Below are 27,976 nucleotides of genomic sequence, written 5' to 3' on the forward strand. Positions count from 1 at the left end.
CCTGCAATTTACTGCATTCTTTCCCTTTTGACTTCCCAAAATACGACATCTCACTTGTCCTGATGGATGGGTTTATTTTCATTGCAGCATCCGAGGAGACTGAGGGGGACTTGACAGAGATGAACAAAGTGACACACAAATTCGGATAATAGGCAATATTTCCCCGTAGCAGAGGTGTGTAAGACCAGAGGCCACAGGTGGACGGGTAAAGGTACGAAGTTTTGGAGGATCTGAGGATGAGCGGTTAGCTGAAGTGTAGAACACACTGCCCGAGAGATGGTGGAGGCAGACACACAACATTTAAGTACCTGAACAAGTACTTGAATCATGACAGGCTGGTCAATGACAGAGTGTAGATGGGTGGTAACGGACAGCATAAGTCTTTCTGTGCAGTCTGATTGCACTCAATACTTTACCTGCTTTGGATCCCTCAAAGGGTAACACTGGGCAGGAGGTTGGAGGCCTTGTGGACAGGAGAGGGCAAGAGGGATCACAGGATGAGAAGTGCAACAGGGAGTGGAGAGGTACAGGAGTCTTAGGGGTAATAGGAAGTCAGAGAAGTGGGTGCTGTTAGGCAAGGGGAACAGGTTGGTGAGGGGTAACCCTCCTCCCTGCTTTGTTGCAGCCTGTTCTGGGAACTATGGGAGTCCAACAGGTTGACTACCTCAAGTGTAGAGAGGGTGGCTGTCCTTCAGCTCCTCATGCTTGTGACTGTGGTCCTTCCTTTCACTGTCCCTGATATTCCCCTCAACCTGTGACTGTGATGTTCTGCCAAATCAGCCTGAGAAAGAGTTGATTTGAATGAAGGAGAGCAGCTGAAACAGGGTGGGGTGGGAGTCTGAGGGACCACTCCCTGTCTAATACTATTGCAACTGTTCATGACCAAAAGGCCCAAACGCCCCAGTTTTGCAGGATTTCTACAAGAAGGAACATGCAGACAATCTCTGAAATCCTATCATTTTTATGAGTTCAGCGAAGATGAGCCAGCTGCCACAAATCTTCAACACCCATCCTGGACCTCAAGGTCCAACCCCCCAATTGCCCGCTCCCTCCCCTCAAACTGGCCCAACTCAACACCAATTTCATCTGGTGGTTTCCAGCGATGGGTGGAGCCTACATCCCCTCCCCTCCCCTCACAAAAACACACCTCATACCCACCCTACACCTCTCCCCATCACCCACTCACGTCCCCACCCTACACCCCTCCCCATCACCCACGCACCTCCCTCACATCCCCACCCTTACTCCTTTCACCTCATGTCAGTCTGCTTTTGCACTGTCACCCTTCCATCTCACACCCTCCCCTCCCCACCCAGCACTCACCCCTCCCTCCCCGCAGAGTTGCGGATCCTTCCCGCTGGCGCCGCGGCTGAAGCAGCAACAGGGATCGCAGCAGCTTCTAGTGAGGGCGCCGCCCGGAGCCAGACCGTCCCAGCCGGAAAGGACCCAGAGCGGGATCAGGCGCAGCGAGGGAAAGAGCTGGATCAGGGGCCGACCGAGACCGGGACGCGGACTCGGACACGATGCTGCCTCTCCAGCCGTTGCCAGTCGTGCTGCTGCTGACTTGGGTGCCCGAGTCTTTGGTGAGTACGAAACTGCCGCTAGTTCAGGTCGGGAAGGGGGGAGGGGAGGGGTAATCCCGGGATCAGGTGTGGGTGTGAGTTTGTTGCCGAACAGTAAGGAGAGACCGCTCGGCCCCTCATGACCATGCTAGTTGGGGAAGCTTCCCCTGATCTTCACAGCGCTAGGTTAATCCCTGGCTTCCCCTCCTCAGGTTCACCACCACACCCCCGTAACGGTGAGAATAGGATTTACCCCTCCCGTCCCTCACCTTCCTCGCTCTGTCACTGTGAATCTATGCTCATGGTATCTGATTTCATTGTCTCAGACCCTCACTTTAAACACCCACTCCCCTCCCCTGTTCCATAGGAAATAACCTCAGTCCATCCAAAAGTCAGGCTTCACCTGTAGGGAGGGAATGAGTTAATGTCAGTCGCTTAAGATCATGGTCTCACCATACCGAATCAGGCCCTTTTTAGCCCACGTTGTCCAGGGCAACCATCAAATACCCATCCTATTCCCATGGTTATGTCCCTATCTGCCATGTCTCAGCAATTTTAGTGCTTGTCTCCATACTTGTGGTGAGAGTCTCCCTCTCTCCCTCCACTACCTTCTCAGCTGGTGTATTTCTGATTCCAAACCTGTCTGGGGCAAAAATTCCCCTCAAATCCCCTCTATACAGAGAAACATAGACAATCTACAGCACATTACAGGCCCTTCAGCCTACGTTGTTGTGCCGACCATATAACCTATGTTTCAACTCCAGTTTCAGACATCTACCTTTGGGTAAAGTTTCTTACCTTCAGCCTCTATCAGTCTCCTACACTCCAAGGAGAACTGACCTAGCCTCTCCTTATCTCAGGTAACATCCCAGTGAATCTCCTTCGCACCGTCTGCAATGTAGCCATGTCCGTCTAGTTCCATGCTGAATGGAACTGCAAATGAAGGCTTGCCAGAGATGTAATCGAGATGCTGCAAAGCAGGTGGATGCGGAAAAATAGAGACTTTTCTGTGACAGGAGGTCGGAGGAGCAGAGGTATCAAGAAGGAGTTTGGGTGAAGGGGAATTGTGGTGGAAGTGATTCAGAGGGAAGTTGGAGATGTGCTGAGACATCTTTCAGGCTCTTAGGACAAAGTGTGGAAGTGGGGTTGGGGGGATCTTGCAGGCTGTTAGGAGGGTGAAGAGGAGAGAGTTACTGAGAACAGGAAGGTAGCAGCACTGGGGAGGAGGTGAACAGGAGCAGGCAAAGGAAGAAGCGGCTATATACAGTGGAGATCAAGGAGATTAGAGAGCTCATAGAATCACACAGCACATAATTAAGCCCTTCAGCCGGCCGATGTCCATGCTGGCCATCAAGCACCCTCCTGCACCCATCTCATTTGGTCATTTATATGAGACAGGGCAGTGATGGGAGGCACATGCCTGGCAGTGTTGAGCATTTTGGTAGGTAGCTGGCAACCCTTTGCTGAGTAACAATGGGGACCCAAGTTCAGAGCTCTGTGAAAGTGTCTGCACTGATGGCTAAGAAGGCTTGCCTGTATTAGGCGAGGTATTGAGCTCAAAGGTCAGGAAGTTGTGTTGCGCTTTATACAACTCTAGCTGGGCTGCATCTGGAGTATTGCATACAGTTCTGGTCACCCTGTTATAGGAAGGATGTCAAGGCCTTGGGGAGGATACAGAAGAATTTACCAATATGTTGCCTGGATTAGAGGCCACGTGCTATAGCGAGAGGTTAGACAAACTTGGGTTGTTTCCCTTGGAGCGGCGGAGCTGAGGGGAGACCTGATAGAGGTTTATAAGATTATGAGAGTCATAGATATAAACGGATGGTATTTTTTCTCTCGGGTCAGGTGTGTAATAGCAGGGAGCATACATATAAGGTGAGGGGGGTAATTTCAAAGGAGTTGTGAGGGGCAAGTTGTTTTTACACAGAATGGTGGATGCCTGGAATGTGTTCCTGGGGTGGGGTAGAGGCAGATACATTCGGGACTTTTAAGAGACGTTTAGACAGGCACATGAATGTGAGGAATTTGGACAGATATGGATGTTGTGTCGGCTGAAGGAACTAGTTTAGTTGACCATTTGATCATTAATTGAATTGGTTTGCCACAACATTCTGGCCTGAGGGGCCGGTTTCTGTTCCTGTGCTGGATCATTCTGGCCTGAAGGGGCCTGTTTCTGTATCACTCCATGTTCTAAAGTTGGAGAAAATGGACAGATAAACCTTAGCCTCCAACTTTGTCAGGAGCTGGGAGTGTGGTTTGTGAAATGGCCAAGGGAAATTTTGGCAAGTGTCCAGGCACTGTGATGGCTGCAGTCAACATGGTTGTGTTTGTTAACTGAAAGGGTTGGGCTAAATGTTTTGGGCAGAAACTACCGTCATAACACAATCAAGAACAGCAGGTGTGGGATTGCTCTGTGCAATTTGCAGCAACACCAGGGAACTGAGGGAGTATGAAGTAAGTCAGAGCAAGGGTGTGATTTTGGTGCAAGCCCTTACTCAGGAGGCAGATGTTGGTGAAGAATTTGACATGACGCAATGTGGAAGTGTGAATGAGTCCACAGATGAGAGCCTATTTCCTTACCATGTTGAGGGGGTTGTGTACGCACAGCCTACACATCAGAAGAGAATACAGTACTGTAATCACCAATATTGATCCCAACAGAAAAATGGTCTAACTGGGCAATTGGGCTGTACTGAACATAGAGACACAGAAATCTACAACACATTACAGCCCTTTGGCCCTCAATGTTGTGCCGACCAGGTAACCTACTCTAGAAACTGCCGAGAATTTCCCTACAGCATAACCCTCTATTTTTCTCAGCTCCATGTACCTATCTAAGAGTCTCTTAAAAGACCCTATTGTATCTGCCTCTACCACTGTCACTGGCAGTGCATTCCACACACTCACCTCCTGTGTGAAAAACTTACCTCTGACATCCCCCTTGTACCTACTTCCAAACACCTTAAAACTGTGCCCCCTCGTGCTAGCCATTTCAGCCCTTGGAAAAGCCTCTGACTATCCACATGATCAATGCCTCTCATTATCTTATACACCTCTATCAGGTCACCTCTTATCCTCCGTCGCTCTAAGGAGAAAAGGCTGAGTTCACTCCATAGAACCATAGAACACTACAGCACAGAAAACAGGCCATTTGGCCCTTCTAGTCTGTGCCAAAACTTTATTCCGCTAGTCCCATTGACCTGCACGCAGTCCATAACCCTCCAGACCTCTCCCATCCATGTATCTATCCAATTTATTCTTAAACCTTAAGAGTGAGTCCACATTTACCACATCAGATGGCAGCTCGTTCCACACTCCCACCACTCTCTGAGTGAAGAAGTTCCCCCTAATGTTCCCCCTAAACCTTTCTCCTTTCACCCAAAAGCCATGTTCTCTTGTATTTATCTCTCCTAATCTAAGTGGAAAGAGCCTATTCACATTTACTCTGTCTATACCCTCATAATTTTGTAAACCTCTATCAAATCTCCCCACATTCTTCTACACTCCAAGGAATAAAGTCCTAACCTGTTCAATCTTTCCCTGTAACTCAACTCCTGAAGACCCAGCAACATCCTGGTAAATCTTCTCTGCACTCTTTCAATCTTACTGCACACAATACTCCAAATTTGGCCTCACCATGTTTTGTACAACCTCACATTAACACCCCAACTCCTATACTCAATACTTTGATTTATGAATGCCAGGATGCCAAAAGCCTTCTTTACAACCCTGTCTACCTGTGACGCCGCTAATTCAGAATTGCAGAACACAGTTCAGAATTATGTATCTGAACTCCCAGATTCCTTTGTTCCTCCACACTCCTCAGTGCCCTACCATTTATTGTGTATGTCCTACCTTGATTTGTCCTTCCAAAATGCAACACCTCACACTTGTCTGCATTAAATTCCATCTGCCATTTTCTGGCCCATTTTTCCAGTTGGTCCAGATCCCTCTGCAAGCTTTGAAAGCCTTCCTCGCTGTCCACAACGTCTCCAATCTTAGTGTCATCAGAAAACTTGCTGATCCAATTTACCACATTATCATCTAGATCATTGATATAGACAACAAACAACAATGGTCCCAGCACAGATCCCTGAGGCACACCACTAGTCACAGGCCTCCTGTCTGAGAAGCAATCATCCACTACCAGTCCCTGTCTTCTCCCACACAACCAATTTCGAATCCAGTTTACAACCTCTCCATGGATACCTAGTGTCTGAACCTTCTGAACTAACCTCCCATGTGGGACCTTGTCAAAGGCCTTACTAAAGTCCATGTAGACAACATCCACTGCCTTTCCTTCATTGACTTTCTTGGTAACCTCCTCAAAAAACTCTACAAGATTTGTTAAACATGATCCACCACACACAAAGCCATGCTGACTATCCTTATTCAGCCCTTGGCTATCCAAATTCTTGTATATCCGATCTCTCAGAACACCTTCCAATAATTTACCTACCACTGATGTCAGGCTCACTGGCCTGTAATTACCTGGTTTACTTTTGGAGCCTTTTTTAAACGACGGAACAACATGAGCTAACCTCCAAACCTCCGGCACCGCACCCATGGCTAAGGACATTTAAAATTTTTCTGGCAGAGCCCCTGCAATTTCCACACTAGTCTCTCTCAAGGTCCGAGGAAATATCATGTTAGGCCTGAGGGATTTACCTACCTTTATTTGCTGTAAAGCAGCAAGCACCACCTCCTCTTTAATCTCTATATGTTCCATGACACTACTGCTTGTTTCCCTTCCTTCCATATATGCTAACAACAGGAATTCTGCAGATGCTGGAAATTCAAGCAACACACATCAAGGTTGCTGGTGAACGCAGCAGGCCAGGCAGCATCTCTAGGAAGAGGTACAGTCGACGTTTCAGGCCGAGACCCTTCGTCAGGACTGCATCAGGACCTGACGAAGGGTCTCGGCCTGAAACGTCGACTGTACCTCTTCCTAGAGATGCTGCCCGGCCTGCTGCATTCACCAGCAACTTTGATGTGTGTTACTTCCATATATGCTATGCCAGTTTCCTGGGTAAATACTGATGCAAAAAAACTGTTAAGATCTCCCCCATCTCGTGAGGCTCCACACATAGATGACCACTCTGATCTTCTAGGGGACCAATTTTGTCCCTTACTATCCTTTTACTCTTAATATACTTGTAGAAAACTTTCGGGTTTAACTTCACATTATCTGCCAAAGCAACCTCATGTCTTCTTTTTGCCTTCCTGATTTCCTTCTTTAGTAATTTCTTACATTTTCTATACTCTTCAAGTACATCATTTGTTCATTGTTGCCTATACCTGCTATACACCTCTCTGTTTTTCTTAACCAGATCGCCAATATCCCTCGAAAACCAAGGTTCCCTATACCTGTTGACTTTGGCTTTAATCCTGGCAGGAACATGCAAACTCTGCACTCTCAAAATTTCGCCTTTGAAGACCTTCCACTTACTGAACACACCCTTGCCAGAAAACAACTTATCCCAATCCACTCTTCCTAGATCCTTTCTCATTTCCACAAAATTGGTCCTTCTCCAATTTAGAACCTCAACTCGAGGACCAGACCTATCCTTATCCATAACTCAACTTGAGGACCTGACCTATCCTTATCCTCAACTGTATTTGTCTCTGCCTTTCCTTTGGATTCAATCAGCTGCATGGAGAGGGAGAGCCTACTACGTGGGCAACAACTTGCTCTCCATGTCATACGGCCCAGGCTTGCGTACAGGCTGGCATATCAGGTAGTCAGCTGAAATGCGACCTCCATGGTTGACCTTGACCAACGCAGGGCCTCAAATGGGCTGTACTTCAGATTTTGGTAGCTTCAGGGCCAGAGCTTCAGGAGTGTGACTGTGGTGACGAATGATTGGCAAAGTATGCCTATATTGGAACTGAAGAGGGACTTGCTCACCTTGTCCTTCTGGGTAGTAGAGGTAGCCAGATCAAGAGGAAGCCCCAGTGAGCATCTAGCAGGATGCGCAGTGCAGCTGTGGAGTAGGGGTGGCGGGTAGGAGAAGTGGTGTAACGATCCCACTCTCACCGGGACAGTGACGGGCTTCCTGAGGCAGTTGGGTGTGGAATCAGCTGGGGAGTAATCCAATCACTCCATATGTATATTGCGGTTGGTTGAAAGTAGGCGCTGAGTGATTTATAGAAGGTTTGTAGTGTGTAAACTCTGATGTGTTGTGATACCATTATCAGTGATGCACTAATCCCATTACCATCACTGTCAGTGAGAAGAACCCACTCCAGCTGGACTTGCTGAATGAACCACTAACACTTAGGCTGCTCCAAGCCTCCAGAGAAAGGCCATGTTGAAGTGGAGATTTTCTACACAGTGCTATCATGTGCCGAGCTGCTTGCTGGCTGGATGTTCACTGCGGAGGACTCATCCTCTGGAAGGAAGTCCAACATAACTGAGCATGTATATATAAACCAGGAATACACTGGTAACCCATCCAAAGGACCCGTTTCCATGTGGTAAAACTCTCAGACTGTGTATTTTCCTCTTATAGATGCTGCTTGACTCAAAGAATTCCTTCAGTTTCTCCAAATATTTCTAATTAACATGTTTGGGTAGAAGTCTTTTGCTTGTTCATGAAGCAGTGTTGGTGACACTTTCCCTCCTGACTCAGGAGATCAAAATCTGAATGCGTTCACAGCTTGCTCCAGAGTCCTGGGCACCAAGTGCAGTGCATCCAATGGGAATCCTGCAGTGTCAGAGGCTCTGGCCTTGTAGGGACAATGACGAGGACATTGGAAGGTCCCAAAAGCAGTAGTTACAGGAGATCTGGGAAGTTTTGTAGTGAAGCTAAAGCTAAGTATATCGTCACTGTTCGGTCTTGCTTTGCACAACTTGGCTGCTGGTTTCCTAGGTTACAGCTGCGATGACACTTCACAGAGTAGTGTCAGAACAGGCCTTTCAGCCTGACTCGTTTGTGCCCACCACTTCCAGAACCCACTTTAGGCCTTCAGGGAGGTGGAGCTTTGCAATAAAAATACTTTGCTTGCTACCTCTCAGTGTAGGACAAAGAGAAGTTGCCCAGAAATACAAATTCTCCTTGTACCAGTCAGCAACATTATAAAAACAGTGCTTCACTCTTGCTGAAAATCAATCCTCTTTCAATCATCATCCAGCGACTGATTTAAAAAATCACTAAATTTGCAACTTCTTTGTAGTTGTGATTTAAAAGGGTAAATGATCCTTTTCTTACAATGGAAAGCAAACTAATGATGGCTTTGCTTTCACTGAACAATCTGAGCACTCACAATGTGCATTCCTCAGAGTGTGACATCAGGCATGTTATCGTATTTGTTCCTTCAGTGAACTTTAGAGTATCAGCATCACCTCATTCACCCACTTTAAGGCAGAGACCTTAACCCTTAAAATGCCTGAGAAGGAGGGGATTTTTACCCAGAATGTATTGATGCAGTTAGTTTTCAGGGCCAGTGTATGCTAACAGCAGACTTAGAAGTGCAGACCTGACAGATAAGCTGATTTTGGGTGGGTCTTTTGCGATATTGTTTATAGTTGTCTTAGTTCCAAGGACAGACTGTGAGCATTCCATTCATTAATAAAAACATGCTATATTTATGAGTGTTCAAAAGCAAAATGCAGAAACAGACTGTATGAAGAAAACATTACCCCATGTTTTGGCACTTGTGAGGTGCGTTGTTCCCTTCTCACCAAGTTCTGTCAGTCACTCTCACCTTGTACCACACTGACACCCTACAGTCACTGTCGCCCTGTACCACACTGACACCCTACAGTCACTCTCACCCTGTACCACACTGACTCCCTACAGTCACTGTCGCCCTGTACCACACTGATTCCCTACAATCACTCTTGCCCTGTACCACACTGACTCCCTACAGTCACTCTCACCCTGTACCACACTGACTCCCTACAGTCACTGTTGCCCTGTACCACACTGACACCCTACAGTCACTCTCACCCTGTACCACACTGACTCCCTACAGTCACTGTCGCCCTGTACCACACTGATTCCCTACAGTCACTGTTGCCCTGTACCACACTGACACCCTACAGTCACTCTCACCCTGTACCACACTGACTCCCTACAGTCACTGTTGCCCTGTACCACACTCTCCCTACAGTCACTCTCACCCTGTACCACACTGACTCCCTACAGTCACTGTCGCCCTGTACCACACTGACTCCCTACAGTCACTCACCCTGTACCACACTGACTCCCTACAGTCACTCTCACCCTGTACCACACTGACTCCCTACAGTCACTGTCGCCCTGTACCACACTGACACCCTACAGTCACTCTCACCCTGTACCACACTGACTCCCTACAGTCACTCTCACCCTGTACCACACTGACTCCCTACAATCACAGTCGCCCTGTACCACACTGAGTCCCTACAGTCATACTTGTTCTGTACGACACTTTACTATCTTCATTGAGGATCTTGCTGCTCCACACACGATGTCCACTTTTCCTTTAAAGGTCCCCATTGTTTTTCTCCTCAGGTACATTAAATCTCTTTGACTTCTTCTTCGTCTTTGGCAAAGACATCTCATGGTCCTTGTGAATTCCTTCTTCAGTACACTGCTGCATCTCAGGAATTCATGCTTCCAGCTGCCTGTACATAGTTCATGCCTCCTTTTTCTAGACGGAGGCTCAATATTGCTCATCATCCAGGGTTCCCTATTCCTACCAGCTTTACCCATCACTCTAACAGACGTATGCATACCTCAACATCTTGCCTTTAAATACCATCCTTTTGCCAGATGTGTCTCTGCCTACAAACAGTCTCTCCAATCAATTCAATACTGTTAAATGCTGTTAAAATTTGCTTTTTCCCAGTTTGGAACTCTGCCTTGTAGACCAGATCTATCCCTTTCCATAACTATTAGAAGCATGGCCACTGGTCCCAAAGTGCTCCCCCACTGTCTCTGCAGTCACTTGACGCACCCTAAGCAAAGAGAGTCAGTTTTGAGGGAGTTTAGGGAGTCAGAGTTAGGGGTTGTTTAGGGTGGTTGATGGGGAGCCAATAGATTGGCTGCTATACCCAGGATGGTGTCAAAGTTCTTGAGGCCACACTCATTCAGACAAACGGAGGGTGTTCCTTCAAGCTGCTGACCTGTGCCCTGTAGACGGGGACAGAGCTTGGGTGCTGCTCCTCCCCATAGGGTCCCGAGTCTCTGACTTTGCCCCAAAGTGTCAGTGTTTCACCTTTGGCAGCCTGAAGACTGAATCCCCCTCACCTACGCTCTCTGACCCCTTTGCAAAAGCTTCTCTTATAAGCCCAGCTGCAGCTCAGCCAACACTGTTAAACATAATTTGGTGTCTCCTCTGTAAGAGCAATGTACAACGTTCGACAACAGTGACAGGAGCCATAAGGAATGTGAAGCACATCTCTGCCACTGTTGTAAGTGTGACCCCAGCACTGTTCAAGAGACCACAAACCTTCCTGCCTCGGGGGGTGGTTCTGCAAGGAGCTGGGTGAATGGGCAGTGCCAGGGGATCTGAAAGGTACACAGTTGCCCCGGTTCACATAACACGGGGAGAAGCAAGGGTAACTCTCAAATCCACTCACCTTTTGTAGGGTGAGTGAGAATTAGGATGTCTGTGCTGTGCACAGCCACTCAGAAACTCCAGTAACCCCACCCAGTGTACACCTTGGATGGGGCCCGCACCTGCCTCTTTGGTCCTGTGGTTTCAGTCAGTACTTTATCTTTCCATAGTTAATCTATTACATCACTCTCCAATGATATTACTTCCTTTCACAGCAGTGATTCTATCTCCATTCCAAGTTTGCATGAGACTCTTTCTTGGCCAGTTCAGAGAGGCTGGTACCTTTGACCACAGGAACATTGTGGGGATAAGTAGACTTGTGATAGTCCAATTGCCAGACGTTAGCAAAATTGATGAAGCACCAAAGGTTGGTCAAGGCAGCAAGGAGAACTGTTAGCTTGAGTACCCTGTTGTACATTCTGTGACAGTGACCTGACATTCTGAATTCAGCTCCCTGGATTGGAACTGCTCCCGTACACTTGTGGCTCAGGCAGCAAAGCTGAGTGTATTGGATAGATCCGATCCACCTGTGCCCTGTAGATGGGGCAGAACTTAGGGTACAGCTGGAATAGTCACTCCCCACAGGGTCCCCAGTCCTTATCACCTATAATAACTGGGTTTCTTGCTCCAGACAATCAAAGTCTCCAAAACCTGCAGTAATTAATTTGTAGTTTGAATGTGCTGTTGTGGACATTCTGTGCCGTTGCTTTGTGCTCCGTGTGGGGTAGTAAAGTGGAATAAAATCTATTTCATTGATTGTGTGTTTATATGTTGCTATAACCAGAGGGTTTTCACCATTGAGCTGCTGGGAAGATACTCGCTCCATTAAATCAGAGCCTTTCATTAGAATGCTTCCTGGCTCTGTTGTTGCCTTTCATTAATCCTGCCAAGGCTGCCGGCCCTCTTGTTCATCAGAGAGCTTTGGCGCTATTACTGAGACCTGCACATTGCCAGGTTAACCAGCGACTGAAGTGTGTGGAGCAGAGTCTCGGAACTGGCAGGTCTCTCTGTCTGCTCCAGTTTTCTCATAGATGTGTGTTGGTGTGTTAGATGCCTGCAGCAAGTTCCTCTCGGGCGCAGAGATGTTGGGAAATCTTTAAGGGAAGCAGAGGGGAATGTGGTGAGAAGAGTGGTACAGCATAGAAAGAGGCCCTGAGGCCCACTGCATCCATTCAGACCACTTTGCCCATCTACATTGTCCCCCTGTGTCTGCATCAGGACATGCCCATCTACATTGCCCCCATCCCTGCATCAGGACATGCCCATCTACATTGTCCCCCTGTGTCTGCATCAGGACATGCCCATCTGCATTGCCCCCCATCCCTGCATCAGGACATGCCCATCTGCATTGTCCCCCTGTCCCTACATCAGGACATGCCCGTCGACATTGCCCCCCTGTCCCTGCATCAGGACATGCCCATCTACATTGCCCCCTGTCCCTGCATCAGGACATGCTGATCTACATTGCCCCCCTGTCCCTGCATCAGGACATGCCCATCTACATTGTCCCTGTTCCTGCATCAGGACATGTCCATCTACATTGCCCCCCTGTCCCTGCATCAGGACATGCCCATCTACATTGTCCCCCTGTGTCTGCATCAGGACATGCCCATCTACATTGCCCCCCATCCCTGCATCAGGACATGCCCATCTGCATTGCCCCCCTATCCCTGCATCAGGACATGCCCATCTACATTGCCCCCCTGTCCCTGCATCAGGACATGCCCATCTACATTGCCCCCCTGTCCCTGCATCAGGACATGCCCATCTACATTGCCCCCCTGTCCCTGCATCAGGACATGCCCATCTACATTGCCCCCTGTCCCTGCATCAGGACATGCCCATCTACATTGTCCCTGTTCCTGCATCAGGACATGCCCATCTACATTGTCCCTGTTCCTGCATCAGGACATGCCCATCTACATTGCCCCCCTGTCCCTGCATCAGGACATGCCCATCTACATTGTCCCCCTGTGTCTGCATCAGGACATGCCCATCTACATTGCCCCCCATCCCTGCATCAGGACATGCCCATCTACATTGCCCCCCATCCCTGCATCAGGACATGCCCATCTACATTGCCCCCCTGTCCCTACATCAGGACATGCCCGTCGACATTGCCCCCCTGTCCCTGCATCAGGACATGCCCATCTACATTGCCCCCCATCCCTGCATCAGGACATGCCCATCTGCATTGTCCCCCTGTGTCTGCATCAGGACATGCCCATCTACATTGCCCCCCATCCCTGCATCAGGACATGCCCATCTGCATTGCCCCCCCCCTGTCCCTGCATCAGGACATGCCCATCTGCATTGCCCCCCTGTCCCTACATCAGGACATGCCCATCGACATTGCCCCCCTGTCCCTGCATCAGGACATGCCCATCTACATTGCCCCCTGTCCCTGCATCAGGACATGCTGATCTACATTGCCCCCCTGTCCCTGCATCAGGACATGCCCATCTACATTGTCCCTGTTCCTGCATCAGGACATGCCCATCTACATTGTCCCTGTTCCTGCATCAGGACATGCCCATCTACATTGCCCCCCTGTCCCTGCATCAGGACATGCCCATCTACATTGTCCCCCTGTGTCTGCATCAGGACATGCCCATCTACATTGCCCCCCATCCCTGCATCAGGACATGCCCATCTACATTGCCCCCCATCCCTGCATCAGGACATGCCCATCTGCATTGCCCCCCTGTCCCTGCATCAGAACATGCCCATCTACATTGCCCCCTGTCCCTGCATCAGGACATGCTGATCTACATTGCCCCCCTGTCCCTGCATCAGGACATGCCCATCTACATTGTCCCTGTTCCTGCATCAGGACATGCCCATCTACATTGTCCCTGTTCCTGCATCAGGACATGCCCATCTGCATTGCCCCCCATCCCTGCATCAGGACATGCCCATCTGCATTGCCCCCCCCTGTCCCTGCATCAGGACATGCCCATCTACATTGTCCCTGTTCCTGCATCAGGACATGCCCATCTGCATTGCCCCCCATCCCTGCATCAGGACATGCCCATCTGCATTGCCCCCCCCTGTCCCTGCATCAGGACATGCCCATCTACATTGTCCCTGTTCCTGCATCAGGACATGCCCTTCTACATTGCCCCCCTGTCCCTGCATCAGGACATGCCCATCTGCATTGCCCCCCTGTCCTTGCATCAGGACATGCCCATCTACATTGCCCCCCTGTCCCTGCATCAGGACATGCCCATCTACATTGCCCCCCATCCCTGCATCAGGACATGCCCATCTACATTGCCCCCTGTCCCTGCATCAGGACATGCTGATCTACATTGCCCCCCTGTCCCTGCATCAGGACATGCCCATCTACATTGTCCCTGTTCCTGCATCAGGACATGCCCATCTACATTGTCCCTGTTCCTGCATCAGGACATGCCCATCTACATTGCCCCCCTGTCCCTGCATCAGGACATGCCCATCTACATTGTCCCCCTGTGTCTGCATCAGGACATGCCCATCTACATTGCCCCCCATCCCTGCATCAGGACATGCCCATCTACATTGCCCCCCATCCCTGCATCAGGACATGCCCATCTGCATTGCCCCCCTGTCCCTGCATCAGGACATGCCCATCTACATTGCCCCCTGTCCCTGCATCAGGACATGCTGATCTACATTGCCCCCCTGTCCCTGCATCAGGACATGCCCATCTACATTGTCCCTGTTCCTGCATCAGGACATGCCCATCTGCATTGCCCCCCATCCCTGCATCAGGACATGCCCATCTGCATTGCCCCCCCCTGTCCCTGCATCAGGACATGCCCATCTACATTGTCCCTGTTCCTGCATCAGGACATGCCCATCTGCATTGCCCCGCATCCCTGCATCAGGACATGCCCATCTACATTGCCCCCCCCGTCCCTGCATCAGGACATGCCCATCTACATTGTCCCTGTTCCTGCATCAGGACATGCCCATCTACATTGCCCCCCTGTCCCTGCATCAGAACATGCCCATCTGCATTGCCCCCCCCTGTCCCTGCATCAGGACATGCCCATCTACATTGTCCCTGTTCCTGCATCAGGACATGCCCATCTACATTGCCCACCTGTCCCTGCATCAGGACATGCCCATCTGCATTGCCCCCCTGTCCCTGCATCAGGACATGCCCATCTACATTGCCCCCCTGTCCCTGCATCAAGACATGCCCATCTACATTGCCCCCCTGTCCCTGCATCAGAACATGCCCATCTACATTGCCCCCTGTCCCTGCATCAGGACATGCTGATCTACATTGCCCCCCTGTCCCTGCATCAGGACATGCCCATCTACATTGCCCCCCATCCCTGCATCAGGACATGCCCATCTACATTGCCCCCTGTCCCTGCATCAGGACATGCTGATCTACATTGCCCCCCTGTCCCTGCATCAGGACATGCCCATCTACATTGTCCCTGTTCCTGCATCAGGACATGCCCATCTACATTGTCCCTGTTCCTGCATCAGGACATGCCCATCTACATTGCCCCCCTGTCCCTGCATCAGGACATGCCCATCTACATTGTCCCCCTGTGTCTGCATCAGGACATGCCCATCTACATTGCCCCCCATCCCTGCATCAGGACATGCCCATCTACATTGCCCCCCATCCCTGCATCAGGACATGCCCATCTGCATTGCCCCCCTGTCCCTGCATCAGGACATGCCCATCTACATTGCCCCCTGTCCCTGCATCAGGACATGCTGATCTACATTGCCCCCCTGTCCCTGCATCAGGACATGCCCATCTACATTGTCCCTGTTCCTGCATCAGGACATGCCCATCTGCATTGCCCCCCATCCTTGCATCAGGACATGCCCATCTGCATTGCCCCCCCCCTGTCCCTGCATCAGGACATGCCCATCTACATTGTCCCTGTTCTTGCATCAGGACATGCCCATCTGCATTGCCCCCCATCCCTGCATCAGGACATGCCCATCTACATTGCCCCCCCCGTCCCTGCATCAGGACATGCCCATCTACATTGTCCCTGTTCCTACATCAGGACATGCCCATCTACATTGCCCCCCTGTCCCTGCATCAGAACATGCCCATCTGCATTGCCCCCCCCGTCCCTGCATCAGGACATGCCCATCTACATTGTCCCTGTTCCTGCATCAGGACATGCCCATCTACATTGCCCCCCTGTCCCTGCATCAGGACATGCCCATCTGCATTGCCCCCCTGTCCCTGCATCAGGACATGCCCATCTACATTGCCCCCCTGTCCCTGCATCAGGACATGCCCATCTACATTGCCCCCCTGTCCCTGCATCAGAACATGCCCATCTACATTGCCCCCTGTCCCTGCATCAGGACATGCTGATCTACATTGCCCCCCTGTCCCTGCATCAGGACATGCCCATCTACATTGCCCCCCATCCCTGCATCAGGACATGCCCATCTACATTGTCCCTGTTCCTGCATCAGGACATGCCCATCTACATTGTCCCTGTTCCTGCATCAGGACATGCCCATCTACATTGCCCCCCTGTCCCTGCATTAGGACATGCCCATCTACATTGTCCCCCTGTGTCTGCATCAGGACATGCCCATCTACATTGCCCCCCATCCCTGCATCAGGACATGCCCATCTACATTGCCCCCCTGTCCCTGCATCAGGACATGCCCATCTGCATTGCCCCCCTGTCCCTGCATCAGGACATGCCCATCTACATTGCCCCCTGTCCCTGCATCAGGACATGCTGATCTACATTGCCCCCCTGTCCCTGCATCAGGACATGCCCATCTGCATTGCCCCCCCCCTGTCCCTGCATCAGGACATGCTGATCTACATTGCCCCCCTGTCCCTGCATCAGGACATGCCCATCTACATTGTCCCTGTCCCTGCATCAGGACATGCCCATCTACATTGCCCCCCCCCGTCCCTGCATCAGGACATGCCCGTCTACATTGCCCCCCATCCCTGCATCAGCACATGCCCATCTACATTGCCCCCTGTCCCTGCATCAGGACATGCTGATCTACATTGCCCCCCTGTCCCTGCATCAGGACATGCCCATCTACATTGTCCCTGTTCCTGCATCAGGACATGCCCATCTACATTGCCCCCCTGTCCCTGCATCAGGACATGCCCATCTACATTGTCCCCCTGTGTCTGCATCAGGACATGCCCATCTACATTGCCCCCCATCCCTGCATCAGGACATGCCCATCTACATTGCCCCCCATCCCTGCATCAGGACATGCCCATCTGCATTGCCCCCCTGTCCCTGCATCAGGACATGCCCATCTACATTGCCCCCTGTCCCTGCATCAGGACATGCTGATCTACATTGCCCCCCTGTCCCTGCATCAGGACATGCCCATCTACATTGTCCCTGTTCCTGCATCAGGACATGCCCATCTACATTGTCCCTGTTCCTGCATCAGGAGATGCCCATCTGCATTGCCCCCCCCTGTCCCTGCATCAGGACATGCTGATCTACATTGCCCCCCTGTCCCTGCATCAGGACATGCCCATCTACATTGCCCCCCATCCCTGCATCAGGACATGCCCATCTACATTGCCCCCTGTCCCTGCATCAGGACATGCTGATCTACATTGCCCCCCTGTCCCTGCATCAGGACATGCCCATCTACATTGTCCCTGTTCCTGCATCAGGACATGCCCATCTACATTGCCCCCCTGTCCCTGCATCAGGACATGCTGATCTACATTGCCCCCCTGTCCCTGCATCAGGACATGCCCATCTACATTGTCCCTGTTCCTGCATCAGGACATGCCCATCTACATTGCCCCCCCCTGTCCCTGCATCAGGACATGCCCGTCTACATTGTCCCTGTCCCTGCATCAGGACATGCCCATCTACATTGTCCCTGTTCCTGCATCAGGACATGCCCATCTACATTGCCCCCCTGTCCCTGCATCAGGACATGCCCGTCTACATTGTCCCTGTCCCTGCATCAGGACATGCCCATCTGCATTGCCCCCCCCTGTCCCTGCATCAGGACATGCTGATCTACATTGCCCCCCTGTCCCTGCATCAGGACATGCCCATCTACATTGTCCCTGTCCCTGCATCAGGACATGCCCATCTACATTGCCCCCCCCGTCCCTGCATCAGGACATGCCCGTCTACATTGCCCCCCATCCCTGCATCAGGACATGCCCATCTACATTGCCCCCCCCGTCCCTGCATCAGGACATGCTGATCTACATTGCCCCCCTGTCCCTGCATCAGGACATGCCCATCTGCATTGCCCCCCCCGTCCCTGCATCAGGACATGCTGATCTACATTGCCCCCCTGTCCCTGCATCAGGACATGCCCATCTGCATTGCCCCCCTGTCCCTGCATCAGGACATGCCCATTTGTGCCTTGCCTAATTTGCTGCCATGATGGTACCTGATTCCACCATGTTCTCTGTGTCTCTGTGTTCCAGACATCAACCAGTCACTGCATGAAAGTATTGTGCCACTCAGATCCCCTTTAAAACTTCTTCCTCTCACTGTAAAGTCACACTCACCTGCTTTTTATACAGAGAAAATGCCTGGGGCAATAGGATTGATCTAAGAGTTCTCATAGACTGGATAGGCTGAGTGGTAATGAAAACTGCCTGCCTTCTAACGAAACACAAGTCTTCTCTGTGAATCTTGGCATCCTTTGGTTACTGTGAGTAATGTGAAACGGACTGGTGGGGATACTGTAGAAGGCAGAGTGGTCTTGACTTTTATCAGAGGCTGTCAGCACTTACAATGGGCCTTTCACAGCTTGGGCAGTCCATGAAGAACACTCTCACCAGACCAGTGTTGATCCCACCACCTCTGTCCTGGGCCAGTCTCCACTGACCAAGGGCATGACTCAGGCAGCGTGTTGTCTGGCCTCTTCACAGCTGCCATCCACCTGGATATCTGGCTCTACAGAACTAGTCTGTTTGGAGGGTTGACCATGGACTGCCTAAACTGTGAAAAGCCCATTGTAAGTGTGGACCTTCTCTCTGCAGAGCCCCCGGCCAAAAGTCAAGACCACCCCGTCTCATGTGATGATCCCACCCCTAGCAATCCCGCCAGTCAGTTTCACAAGTGATCCATGCTGCTTGATGAATGTAGGGTAATAGCTGTTTGGAAGCATGGTGTTGTGGGACTTGAGGCTCTTGTGCCTTCTGCCTGATTGTAATAGGGAGAAGAGAACACGGTCTGTATATTGGGGCTCTTGATGATGGACGCTGCTTTCTTGTGGGAGGACTCCTCGTAACTGTGCTCAGTGGTGGAGAGGGTGTTGCCTGTGATGTACTCCACTCTCCCCTCCTCTATTTTTTGTAGACTTTTCCATTCCTGGGCATTGGTTTTTCTATATCAGGCTGTGATGCAGCGAGTCAGGATACTCTCCACTGTGCATCTATAGAGTTTTGTCAAAGTGTTAGACGACATACTGAATCTGCACAAACATCTAAGAAAGTTGAGGCACTTTCTTGCCTTCTTTGTGATGGATTCTCCTCTCTGGGTTTCTGATCCCCCTCTCTGGGTTTTTGATCCCCTAATAAGGACTGGCTCATGGGCCTCCATCTTGGATGGTAGTGTTGAATGCTGAGCTGTAGTCAATGAAGAGCAACCGGATGTACGCAACTTCTTTATCCAGATGTGATTCACTCCAGGGCAGAGTGAAAAGTCCACTGTTGTCCTGTTGTGACGGTAGACAAATTGGAATGGATACAAATCCCACCTCAAGCAGGAGCTGATATGCTTCATGACCAATCTCTCAAAGCACTTTACCACAGTGAATGCAAGTGCTGCTGGACCATAGACACTGAGGCAGGCTACCATGTTCTTCTGGGACACCAGTATGATTGAAGTCTGCTTGAAGCAGGTGCGAGCCTCAGACTGCCGAAGTGAGAGGTTGAAGATATCAGTGAATACTCTAGCAGATTGATTAGCACCAGGCTGAGGTGTTACTCAGCCAAGTACGCCACCTGGGCCTGCTGGGCTCATTCTCTCGAAGGATGTCGGCCTCAGACACTGAGATCACAGGGTCGTTGGGGGCTGTGGGGGTTCCATTTTCTGTCAGTCAAAGCGACAATAAAAGGCATTGAGCTAATCGGTAAGTGAAACCTCATTGTCACTTATGTTGCTTGGTTTTGCATTGTAGGAGGTGATGACATTCAAGCCCTGCCATAGTTTTGGGCATTCTTTTGAGATTCCAATTTTGTTCAGAGCTGCCATTTTGCTTGTCTGAACCTCTTGTGCTTTCTTGGGTTGCCAGTTCCGAACACCACTGATCTGATCCTCAGCAGATCGTGCATCTCATGGTTCATCCAGGACTTCTGGTTGGGAGAGTCTGCGGACGCTGGAAATCCGAGCAACACGCGCAAAGTGCTGGAGGAACTCACAGGCCAAGCAGCACCAATGGAAAAAAATGCAGTCGATGTTTCGGGCTGAAACCCTTCGGCAGGACTGGAGGAGGAAAAAAGGAGTGGATTTAAAAGGTGGAGGGAAGATAGAGATAAACACAAGGTGACAGATGAAACCTGAAGTTGGGGGGAATGAAGTAAAGAGCTGGGAAGTTGATTGGTGAAAGAGATACAGGGCTGGAGAAGGGGGAGTCTGATAGAAGAGGATAAAGGCCATGGAAGAAAGAAAAGGGGGAGGAGCACCAGAAGGAGGCAATGGGCAGGCAAGGAGATAAAGTGAAAGAGGGAAAAGGGGATGGAGAATGGTGAAGGGGGCAGGGGGTCACTACCAGAAGTTCGAGAAATTGATGTTGATGCCATCTGGTTGGAGGCTACCCAAACGGAATATAAGGTGTAGTTCCTCCAACTTGAATGTGCCTCTTCGCAACAGTAGAGGAGGCCGTAAGATATCTTTGGGAGACAAAACAATGGTAAAGTCTGAGATTTCTTAAGTATATTAAGAAAATCAACGCTAGGGAATGAATTAGGCCCTCAACAACCAAGATAAAATGTATGTGTGCAGTCTCTGGAGATGGGTGGAGCTCTCAATGATCTACTACTTATTTACTTTTACCATTGAGGAAAACATGAAGATAGGGGACCTGGAAAGGTTAATGAAGATACTTTGAGGAAGACATGAAGATAGGGGACCTGGAAAATTTAATGGAGATGTTTTGAGGAAGACATGAAGATAGGGGACCTGGAAAGTTTAATGGAAACAGTCCATATCACAGTAGGAGAGGCGGTGCATGTATTAATGTGTATGAAGGTAGACAGATCTCCAGACCTGAGCAAAGCATATCCAAGTGAAACTGGAGAAGAAATTGCAGCAGCCCTCACTGAGATATGTGAAATATCGCTGTCTTCTGGCAAGGTGCTGGAAGACTGGAGGATAGTAACTGTTGTATCTTTATATAAAAAGTGCTGTCAGGATGGACCTGATAATTAGAGAACCATCAGCCTAACATCCATAGCAGACAAGCTGCTGGAAAACACTCCAGCGGGTAAGGTATACTTACATTTGGAAAGGCAGAGATTGATCAGGGGTAATCAGCATGGGAGATCTTTGTTACGAATTGGATTGAGTTTTGTAATGGTGGTGAGGAAGAATGCTGAGAGTAGAGTGATCGATGTAATGTGTATAGATTCCAGCAAGGCTGTTGATAGGGTAGGCTGCTCTGGAAGGTTAGATTGTATGGGATCGAAGAAGAACTAACAATATGAATAATTGGCTAGGTGTTGGTGGAAGGATGTTTCTTGGACAAGTGGCCTATGACTAGTGATGTGTCAGTTTGTGCAGTCATCTATATTAATGATTTGGATGAAAGTACAAGGAATACTTAGTAAGTTTGCAGATGACACAAAAAATGGGCGGTGTTGTAGAGAGTGAAAAGGAGTATCAAGAACTTCAGCAAGATCTTGTTCAACCCCATTGATTGATTGATTGAGACACAGCATGGAGTAGACCGTAGGCCCTTCTGGCCCTTTAAGCCACACTGTTCAACAATTCCCCAATTTAACCCCAGCCTAATCACACGACAATTTACAATGACCAATTAACCCACCAACTGGTCTGTCTTTGGACTGTGGGAGGAAACCAGAATACAAGGAGCAACAAGGAATGTGGAACGCGGTCACTCCTTACCAGCAGTGCCAGGAATCTTCTATCTGGGTAGGTGGGCTGATGCCCAGAGACAAATGGAATTTAAATAAGTGCTAAGAGAGTCATTTTGGAAGGATAAATCAAGGTAGGACTTTTACGTTGAATGGAAAGCCCCTGAGCAGTGTTGTAGACAGGTGTGTAGACAAGGCCGTGAAGAAGGTTTATGGCATGCTGGTCTTCATCAGTCAAAGCTCTGAATACAGCGTGTGAGGTGATGTTGTGATTGTACAAGATGTTAGGTGAAGCCACATTTGGAGTATTGTGTTTATTTTGGTGACCCTGTTATGCAAAGGATGTGTTTAAAATGGGAAAAGTACAATAAGAATTTCGAAGGATATTTCCATGACTCAATGAACTGAGGTTAGGCAGTGTAGTATAGGTAGGGTGAGCAGTGTTTTTTCCAGGGTTGGGGAATCAAAGACTAGAGGTTTTAAGTTAAATGTGAAAGGAAAATAAGAACCCGAGTGTGGGTGGTAGGTACAGTATATGGAACCACCTGGCAGAGAAAGCTGTTGATGCAGGTACATTAGATACTTTTTTGAAGAACGTGGACAGATATATGGATGAGTTTAGAAAGATATGGTCCAACTGATGGGAATTTGAGAATGTGGACTGGTATATGGATAAGGTTGAAGGGATATGGTCCAAGTGATGGGAATTTGAGAATGTGGACAGGTATATGGATGAGTTTAGAGGGATATGGTCCACATGCTGGGAATTTGAGAATGTGGACAGGTATATGGATGAGTTTGAAGGGATATGGTCCAAGTGCTGGGAATTTGATTAACTTGATAAATATATCTTGGTCAGCATGGACCAAGGTGCATCAACATAGGCCTTCCCATGCTATTTATCTCCATGACACTCTGAGTTGCAGGTTTACAAGGAAATACGAATAGGGGAATGGGAGGACTGTTCCCTTGGAGACAGATGTACTGCATGGGCCAAACAATCTCTTGTACTTTGGGACAGTGAATGACAGATGCGGAGTATGGGTGGGCAGGTGGAATGGCTGCCACTTGGTTCCCATTCTTCTGTAGGTCAGCTCTGGGAGAGAGATGAGGCCCACTTGGGAGCGGTGAGTCCCTGTAAGCTCAGACACTGCCACATGGATCTGTCTCAGTCCAGGTTGTACCACCTTTGGGTAGTAACCCAGCTCCAGCCACCAGAGGTGAGATGTGTGTGTGGAATGTCACAGTCTGTTGACTGTTTCACCACACTCTCCAATCACAATGGGAGCAATTGTTGCCACTGGGTGGACTTTGCTGACATAATCTCAGATCTGCTTCTGCCGATATATTGACGGCAAAAGGTTAGCAAGGGACAAAATTTATTGGTTTAGTCTAATGGCCAAAAAAAGTTCAGTTTTGGTTTCATCAGACCATAGAACATTCTTCCAGCTGACTTCAGAGTCCCGCACATGCCTTCTGGCAAACTCTAGCTGAGATTTCATGTGAGTTTTTTTTTCAACAGTGGCTTTCTCTTTGCCATTCTCCCATAAAGCTGCGACTGGTGAAGCACTCGGGCAACAGCTGTTGTATGCACTGTCGTTCCCATCTCAGTCGCTGAGGCTTGTAACTCCTCCAGAGTTGTCATAGGTCTCCTGGTGGCCTCCCTCACTAGTCCCCTTCTTGCACAGTCACTCAGTTTTTGAGGATGGTCTGCTCTGGGCAGATTTACAGCTGTGCCATATTCTTTCCATTTCTTTTTGACTGACTGAACTGTACTCCAAGGGATATTCAGTAACTTGGAAATTTTCTTGTATCCATCTCCTGACTTGTGTTTTACAATAACCTTTTCATGGAGTTGCCTGGAGTGTTCTTTTGTCTTCATGGTGTAGTTTTTGCCAGAATACTGACTCACCAGCAGTTGGACTTTCCAGATACAGGTGTATTTTACTACAATCAACTGAAACACCTTGACTGTACACAGGTGATCGCCATTTAGCTAATTATGTGACTTCTAAAACCAATTGGCTATACCAGTGATGACTTGGTCTGTCATATTAAAAGGGAGTGAATTTTTATGCATCAATTATTTTGTTATTGTTATTAAAACAATAAACCATGAAAACTTCCCAGGGGGAAGGGGTGAATAGAAACACAGAAAGAGAGAACCTACAGCACAATACAGGCCCTTAGGCCCACAAAGTTGTGCCGAACATGTCCTTACCTTATAACTACCTAGGCTTACCCATAGCCCTCTGTTTTTCTAAACTCCATGTATCCATCCAGGAGTCTCTTAAAAGACCCTATCGTTTCCACCTCTACCACCGCTGCTGGCAGCCCATTCCACGCACTCAGCACTCTCTGCGTAAAAAACTTAACCCTGACATCTCCTCTGTACCTACTTCCAAGCACCTTAAAACTATGCCCTCTCATGCTAGCTATTTCAGCCCTGGGAAAAAGCCTCTGGCTATCCATACGATCAATGCCTCTCATTATCTTGTACACCTCTATCAGGTCACCTCTCATCCTCCGTCACTCCGAGGAGAGAAGGCCGAGTTCACTCAACCTATTCTCATAAGGCATGCTCCCCAATCCAGGCAACATCCTTGAAAATCTCCTCTGCACCCTTTGTATGGTTTCCACGTCCTTCCTGTAGTGAGGTGACCAGAACTGAGCACAGTACTCCAAGTGTGGTCTGACCAGGGTCCTATAAAGCTGCAACATTACCTCTCAGCAAATAAACTCAATCCCACGATTGATGAAGGCCAATACACTATATGCCTTGTTAACCACAGAGTCAACCTGCGTAGCAGCTTTGTGTGTCCTATGGACTCGGACCCCAAGATCCCTCTGATCCTCCACACTGCCAAGAGTCTTACCATTAATACTATATTCTGCCATCATATTTGACCCACCAAAATGAATCACCTCACACTTATCTGGGTTGAACTCCATCTGCCACTTCTTAGCCCAGTTTTGCATCCTATCAATGTTCCGCTGTTATCTCTGACAAACCTCCTCATTATCCACAACACCCCCAACCTTTGTGTCATCAGCAAATTTACTAACCCATCCCTCCACTTCCTCATTCAGATCATTTATAAAAATCACAAAGAGTAGCGGTCCTAGAACAGATCCCTGAGGCACACCACTGGTCACCGACCTCCATGCAGAATATGACTGGTCTCCATACTTTTTATAGGTGTTGTACGTGTGAATAGAATTGTATTCTCTAAATAGAAACCTGCCTGGCCTAACAATATGTGTTACTGTTGTGGCCTAATGCGAGGGCTCACATACACCAGACCAATGCAGATTTAAAGGCAAAATTTGCGGGAAAAAAGGCAACGAAGTAGGACACATATAAAGAGCATGTCGGGCATTCAAAATTAAATGGACTGCACAGGTAAGAGAAAAGGCTAAAAATTCCAATTGCAATTTCAAAAATAGCACTGATCTGCATGCTGTTGATAAAAATATCTGGTAATGGTAAGAGTCACACAAGACTGTGTAGCTTTGAGATTTAATGTGTGAAAATTAACAATAGACAAGCAATATGGCTTTTACCAGAAGTGAACGGCAAATTAATTAAAATGGAATTAGACACTGGTTCAATTGTTTCAGTCATTCCACAAAATGAGTTTGAACACCATTTTAAAGATACTAAACTGAAGCTTGTAGATATCCAACTAAGAACTTATACTGGAGAAAAGATAACTCCTGTGGGAATGACATTTGTCACAGTGAAATACAACGACCAACAAGCCACATTGAGCTTGTATCTGGTAAAAAAAACAGGAGGACTAACATTGTGGGAGCGTGAATGACTGAGACAACTACAATTTGATTGGAGATCCATTCTCCATTTGCATGCAATAACCCTGGCAATGAGGCCAACTGAAAGTGAATTAAGAAATATACTGGATGAGGCCATAATTGTCTCCATGAACACCATGAACCATTGCCCAACAAATAGGTGTTGGTGCCAACCTTTGTGTCTCTGGTTGGAAAGCATATTAGACCAAAAAGAACCATGCTGCTCAGAAGAATTGTAAAAGTGATGAAAGCAGTAATCAGACTACGACAATTTTTGTAGGTAACATATCTGAGAGGCCTCTGATGTGTTAATCGGGCAGTTACTTAGGAAATGTGGCTTGGTTTTAAGCTGGAAGAGAGGTCAAGGATCTTCAGGAAAGTTACAACCATTCATCTTTTGTGAGACCTACCATTCTACTCCGTGTGCATTAAGGTTATTGGATGAACTTTAAGTGGGAGACGAAAAGCTGCTTGTAAAAGTAGATGCAAAGACCAAAGCCCATCTCGATGAATGGAAGGAGTCAATGAAGATACAAAAACAGAGGGTTTGTCAGACGATGTGGATGAGGAAACCAAGAGGAGAGATCAGATCATAAAGGGAAAAATAGAAGGGTCCATGAGAGTACTCTAGTGAGCTAAATGCACCTTCTCAAGATCAAGATGCACAAACAAGAAGAAGAAAAAGGAGAGAAGAGATGGAGAGAGAGAACGTGAAACAGAAAGGTGTCCCGAGCTGTCAGAACCACTTCCTGCAGTCCCAGAGTCAACTCCTACAACCACCACGGAGGAGGACCCCCCACAAGAGTAAGAAATCCTCCTCAGTAATTAAATATTTAGACCGAATGGGACAATTAAAAAATTTACTATGCTGTGGATGTCTGTATATATAAGTTTCATTCTATAAAATACTGTGTAAATAGCTGAGATGCCTTCTCCATCGAGTTAGATTTTATAGCTAAGCTGGGAAGAGTGTTGTGTATTTAATATTTCAATAATATTGGAGTAACTGTGTGTGTGTGTGTGTGTGTGTGTGTGTGTGTGTGTGTGTGTGTGTGTGTGTGTGTATATATATATATATGACCTTCATCAGTAGTACCAAATGATCAGTAGTGGGGATGCTCACTGATGATTGCATTTGCAGCATCTTAACAAGGGAACCAGTCCGTGCTGCAGGTAACAAGACCTTGAAGCCATTCAGTTATGGGCTAATGTGATGCTGCTGTGACACCAGGCTGCACAGCTCTACCTTCATCAATCACCCTCATCACCTGTCAAAAAACACTCAATCAACTTAGTAAGACGTGACTTGCCCTGCACACTTGGCCTTGCTGACTGTCCCTAATTAGGCCATGGTTTCCAAACGCTCATAAATCCTATCCTTAAGAATTTCCTCCAGTAATCTCCCTACCACTGATGTGAGACTCACCGGTCGATAGTTTCTAGGATTTTCCCTGGTTCCCAGCAATCTCATCTTTGCACTTCTCAATAACCTGGGGTATATTGCATCAGGCCCTGGGGTCTTATCCACCTTAATGCTTTTTAAGAGACCCAACACTACCTCATCCTTCACCTCAATGTGTTTGGCATGGATTTCCCTTTCTTCCTGACTCATGGTAGCTACTGGTGTCAAGGACTCATTTAGAGCCTCACCTATATTCTCCACATCCAAGCAAATGTTTTCCTCTATCTTTCAGTGGTCCCACCCTCTCCCTAGTTATCCTCTTGCTCTTGATGTATGTGTGGAATACCTTGGGACTCACCTTATTCCTACTTGCCAATGACTTTTTATGGCTACTCCTGGCTTTTCGAATTCCCTTCTTCAGTTCTTTTCTGGTTTCTTTAAAATACTAGCTTCCCAAGATTTACATGCTTTCCCTTTTTCTTCTTAACTACATTCATTATCTCTCTGGACATCCACAGTTCTCTTACCTTGCCATCCTTGTCCTTCCCTCTGACTGGAACATACCTGCCTTGTACTCTGTACAGTTGGTCTTTAAACACCCTCCAC

At 48.6% G+C, this 27,976-nt stretch overlaps 1 protein-coding gene across 1 annotated transcript in view; it reads left to right on the forward strand.

Annotated features, from left to right (window-relative positions):
• Window positions 1–1,227: 1,227 nt before the first annotated feature.
• The window catches only part of LOC140192050 (papilin-like), an 89,474-nt gene continuing 62,725 nt past the window's right edge, over window positions 1,228–27,976 (forward strand). Inside the window, exon 1 of the mRNA XM_072249914.1 lies at window positions 1,228–1,583. Within this exon, the coding sequence (XP_072106015.1) occupies window positions 1,524–1,583 (60 nt within the window). The 5' untranslated portion in view covers window positions 1,228–1,523. The remainder of the gene's footprint in view (window positions 1,584–27,976) is intronic.

Source organism: Mobula birostris, chromosome 1 (genome assembly GCF_030028105.1).
Source record: "Mobula birostris isolate sMobBir1 chromosome 1, sMobBir1.hap1, whole genome shotgun sequence".
Taxonomy (NCBI): domain Eukaryota; kingdom Metazoa; phylum Chordata; class Chondrichthyes; order Myliobatiformes; family Myliobatidae; genus Mobula; species Mobula birostris.